Raw genomic sequence first — 5464 nt, forward strand, 5'->3', positions numbered from 1 at the left:
AAAATATTTAAAATATTAAAAATTAAATTAAAATTTAACCCAAACATCATGGACTAAAATAGTATTTTACCTTAATAATAATAATTCACGATGAGATTTCCTTTATCAAGCATGCCTAGCGTGATTATGGAGAATATAAAAGCATTAGCAGCCCAATAAGTCAAGAAACGCGTACAAAAGCAGGTAACGGAATCGATGACATCATGGTAAAGCAATGTTTCCTAATCACAATTTTAATACATTTACAAAGAGAAATTGTTGCATTTTTCCCCCGGGACATGCATATAATTATGATTTATGAGTAAACCTTTAATTTAATTTCCAAACTAATTAGTGTTATTAATTTAACTTTTGAATAAGAGAAATATATGCATGACCTTACAAATATAAATATTTGGAAATTAAAAATGACCGCAACATTGATTTTACTACATAAATTTTATCAAACACATTTTTGAAGAGGAACAAATATGCTTATTGCTTTCCTTTTTTTTTTTTTTTTCTGATCAACATGGCAGAAAGTCCAAAGTGACAAAAAGACCTACAAAAACTATTAAAATGTCATACAATAAGTTTAGACATATATTTATTATAGGTGGCTATTCCAATGAAGATTTTATGATTGTCATTATGTGAAGATATTTTATTTTGACCATTAAATTATAGATTATAAGACTTGATTTTTATTTTAAGTAAAAGTGTTACCTTTATTCAAAGTGTTGCTAAACAAATAAGTTATACTTTTTAAACAAGAATCATCATAAAAAGATGTTTTTGACATCTTCATGGGAGTAGTTGCTTTCATTATAAAATGAGTTTTATTACTTAATCAGAAAATTACCCGAAAATTACTATTCAAGTATTGATGCTGGCATTATGGCAGAAGATTAATTAAAGAAAGGATCCATTAAGAAACACCTTTCCTTAGTATTTAATTATAAAAAGGGGACAAGAGTCCCTCGTCTGTTCTCTCTTCCATTATCTGACACACACACTCCCCACCATCACTGCCACTACTTTCTCCTCCTTCACATTCCCCTCTCTTTTATTTAAATCATCAAATCACACCCCATCTTCTTTTCATTCCCCTTTCCCCCCTTTCACATGGGAAAAATGCCTTCCATTTTATTCTTCTGCTTCCTCCTCTGCCTCTCACATTCTTCTTCTTCTTCATCTTCCTTAGAATCACCTATTAATAATGTGGCAAAGAAGAAAACCTACATTGTTCACATGAACCACAACCAAAAGCCTTCCATATATTCCACCCACCATGACTGGTACATCGCAAGCCTTCAATCTCTCTCAACTAATTCAGATTCAGATTCGGATCCACTTCTCTATTCCTACAAAACAGCTTACAACGGTTTTGCTGCCTCTCTCGACCCACAACAGGCCCAGGCCCTTCTCGCCTCGGGCTCAGTCCTTGGCCTCTACGAGGACACACTCTACCAACTCCACACTACACGAACACCCGAGTTCCTTGGCCTCGAAACCCAAACCACCCTGTGGGCCGGCCACAGTACCGAGGACCTAGGACGGGCTCNAAACTCTGCAACAAGAAGCTCATCGGGGCACGAAGCTTCTCCAGAGGGTTCCACATGGCGTCCGGAAATTCCGGAAGCGGTTACCCAGGGAGACAGAAGGAGCCTGTGTCCCCACGCGACAAAGACGGCCATGGAACCCACACGGCGAGCACAGCAGCGGGCTCGCCGGTGGCTAACGCAAGCCTTTTAGGATACGCCACCGGAACGGCCCGTGGGATGGCCCCGCAGTCCCGCGTGGCGGCCTACAAGGTTTGTTGGACCGACGGCTGTTTCGCCTCCGACATTCTCGCCGGAATAGATCGTGCAATTGAAGACGGCGTGGACGTGCTCTCGCTCTCCCTCGGTGGCGGCTCCGCCCCTTACTTCCGTGACACAATCGCGATAGGCGCGTTTGCGGCGGTTGAGAAAGGGATCTTCGTGGCATGCTCCGCGGGGAACAGTGGACCCAGTAAGAGCACACTTGCCAACGTGGCACCGTGGATTATGACCGTTGGGGCAGGTACACTTGACCGTGACTTCCCGGCTTTTGCGGTTCTTGGTAACAAGAAGGGGTTTTCTGGGGTTTCGCTTTATAGTGGGAAAGGGATGGGAACTGAACCGGTCAGTTTGGTTTATTTTAAGAATTCGAACCAGTCTAGTAGCATTTGTCTGCCCGGTTCGCTTGACCCGGCTTTGGTGAAGGGAAAAGTGGTTCTTTGCGATAGGGGGATGAATGCGAGGGTTGAGAAGGGACAGGTTGTGAGGGACGCCGGTGGTGTCGGGATGATTCTTGCGAACACGGCAGAGAGTGGGGAGGAGTTGGTGGCCGATAGTCATTTGTTGCCGGCGGTGGCAGTTGGGAGGATTGTTGGGGACCAGATCAGGGAGTATGTCGGGTCGGATCCGAAGGCGACAGCGGTTTTGAGCTTCGGTGGGACGGTTTTGAACGTTAGGCCGTCGCCTGTTGTGGCTGCTTTCAGTTCGAGAGGGCCCAATACCGTGACGAGGCAGATACTGAAACCTGATGTTATTGGGCCTGGTGTCAATATTCTCGCTGCTTGGTCAGAAGCCATTGGGCCCTCTGGGCTGGCTCAGGACACTCGCAAGACTAAGTTCAACATTATGTCAGGTATTTTGTTTCTTCTCTCTTTATTCCTCTGCCAACATATTTGTCCAATTGTCGCCTCGTGTTTTAAATTTCAGCAAATATACAGTGTTTGATGATCTGAAATTCAAATTGTCATTTGTTAATAAACAACTGTATTCATTGGTTATGAATTTACATTTAGATAAAAATGTGCTATATACTATCAAAGCTTTATTAATGACCTAATCTATATTGATGTACTTTGGTTGATAAATTTTGAGCACACATATTATTATGGTAATTTAAACTATGCTATCTAGTTACTATATTATATTTACAGTTTACTGGGGTGGGAAATTGAACAGTGACGCATTTGAGAATTTAGTGCTTTGTATATTTGTTGATGATATTGATTGTGGAGTTGTGGTTTATGGAATTGTAGGTACTTCAATGTCATGTCCGCACATAAGTGGGTTGGCTGCGTTGCTGAAAGCAGCTCACCCAGAATGGAGTCCCAGTGCAATCAAATCGGCACTCATGACGACAGCCTACACCCGCGACAACACCCGGTCGCTACTCCATGATGCCGCCGAAGGCTCGTTCTCCAACCCATGGGCTCACGGTTCAGGCCACGTCAACCCACAGAAGGCTCTCTCCCCTGGGCTTGTCTATGATGCCTCCACAAGTGACTACGTTAAATTCTTGTGTTCCTTGGGCTATAGCCCAGAACAATTGCAAATCTTAATCAAGCATTCCGGTTTCAATTGCACCAAGAAGTTCTCTGACCCTGGCCAATTAAATTACCCTTCATTCTCGGTCATGTTTGGTGGCAAGAGGGTTGTCCGGTACACACGGAGGCTGACCAATGTTGGCGAGGCCGGTTCGGTTTACAATGTGACCGTGAATGTCCCGCCGGCTGTGAGTGTAACAGTGAAGCCCACCAGGCTTGTGTTTGGAAAAGTAGGGGAGAGTAAAACGTACACTGTGACGTTTGTTTCCAAGAAGGGTACAAAAAATAAAGCTAGGTATGGGTTTGGTAGCATTGCGTGGAGCAATGCCTATCACCAAGTTAAAAGCCCAGTAGCTTTTGCTTGGACAACGTTGTGAGATAGAGTGCTTGGGCTTAGTACTGTTTAAAACCACAAAAGCCGTTGTCTGATTGAAGAGAGAGATAAAGGCTTTGTTGCCATAAAACACGACATAGCATTATTAGTTGGGCAGTTAGACGGTTTGTGATGTTTTTTCTTTTCATTTTAATTTTATTATTATTTGTTTTGCAAAACAAGTTAAGACTGCACAGGGGAAGGGATGTAGAGATGTTATTTGTTGTGATGTGTGTACTTGGTATTCGGTGAAATTAATGTTACAAAACAATGGCTTGATAGATAGTATAGAAATACATAAAATTGATCTGAAGACTGAACCTCCGGAAAATGGGCGCAGGAAAAGAGGGAGGATTCTTAAATAAACTCAACTCTAACTCTATTCGTTCTTAACTTGCGGGAACTCGACTTTATTTGCGGATTACAAAAAAGATACAATATTATTATATAACTTGATAATAATTTAAAATGGAACTGACTTTTATGTACAAAAATATTAAATTATCAATTAATGATCTTCTTTTAGTAATTAAGAATCTTTTGTATTTAGTGAGAGATTTTTTGTTCAACATCTACTTGAAACATATTTTTATATTAGTATATAACATATAAATATATACGATGCGGGTTGATCAGGTAGGGTTGAGATTCAACTCGCACCCTACCCTACCCGCTACGGATCAGATTGACAATCCTACCCGACTGAGTGGGATCAGGTTGAGTACCTGTGGGTAGGGTACATGTTGTCATTCCTAAGTCTATAGCTCATACTTAAAACACAATCTATTCTCCTATTCAAGCTGATGACGTTGCATTTGTTGCAGAGTTCCATTAGTCTCGTTTCCGCTGATGATATTACGTGTCGTTCACCTTGTATGTATACTGTATTATGCTTAATCGTTCTAAAATATCATAATTTATAACTACAATAAAGATTTAATTATTTTTAGGTATTTATTTTTGTTTATTTTAGTAATTAATTTTTTATATATTAAATAATAGTTTTTAGTTTCACTTTATTATTAGTTGCTATTAAAAAAAGATTGACAGTAATGACACTCATCTGAAATAATAGATATACGATCATTATCATCATCATTCTTCTTTTTTTACTTATCTTTGTTCTCCTTTTATCCAAAAAAAAACAAGAAATATTTTTGGACATAATCCATTTTATGACAGTAATGACACTCAACATTCTTGTATCTTGACTTGGATTTACTCATGTTTTTACCTCTATCCTTTTGACCTCTATTCTGATTTCTCCACCTATTTTCATTGACTAACATTTCAAAGTGTGACGAAGAATTCTTCATCTTTCTTCTCATCTCTTCATTTAAAATGCCATCTTTAACAAGTTGTATGCTCACTTTATTCGGAGTAGAATTAGTAAGAGAGATACGAAATGTCTCTTAAGAATTCAGTAGAGTATTTAGCAACCACAATCCTTAAACTTCATCTTCAAACTTGATTCCCATGCTTGACAACTGATCCAGAATTTCTTGAAATTCATTCAAGTGATCTAATACTTGTGACCCCTCATTGTATCTCAAATTCATCAACATATTTATGCCAGACTTGGGAGCCTACAAGGATTCAATTTGATTCCACAAAGTCCTAGTATGAGTCTCATTAGCAATGTGATTATAAACATTATCATCCACTCATTGCCTAATAAAACCACAAACTTGTTGGTATTTAAACTTCTATTCTTCATCTATTTTAGATTCTAGTTTCTGTGTAAAAAATAT

At 39.6% G+C, this 5464-nt stretch overlaps 1 protein-coding gene across 1 annotated transcript; it reads left to right on the forward strand.

Annotated features, from left to right (window-relative positions):
- Window positions 1114–3998, forward strand: LOC107630454 (subtilisin-like protease SBT1.8; the record flags this gene model as incomplete). The annotated part of the gene is given in 3 exon segments (XM_016333584.2): window positions 1114–1542; window positions 1545–2652; window positions 3053–3998. Coding segments are annotated over 3 exon segments (2202 nt in total), but the record flags the coding sequence as incomplete, so codon positions are not given.

The sequence above is a fragment of the Arachis ipaensis genome, chromosome B03 (genome assembly GCF_000816755.2).
Source record: "Arachis ipaensis cultivar K30076 chromosome B03, Araip1.1, whole genome shotgun sequence".
NCBI lineage: Eukaryota > Viridiplantae > Streptophyta > Magnoliopsida > Fabales > Fabaceae > Arachis > Arachis ipaensis.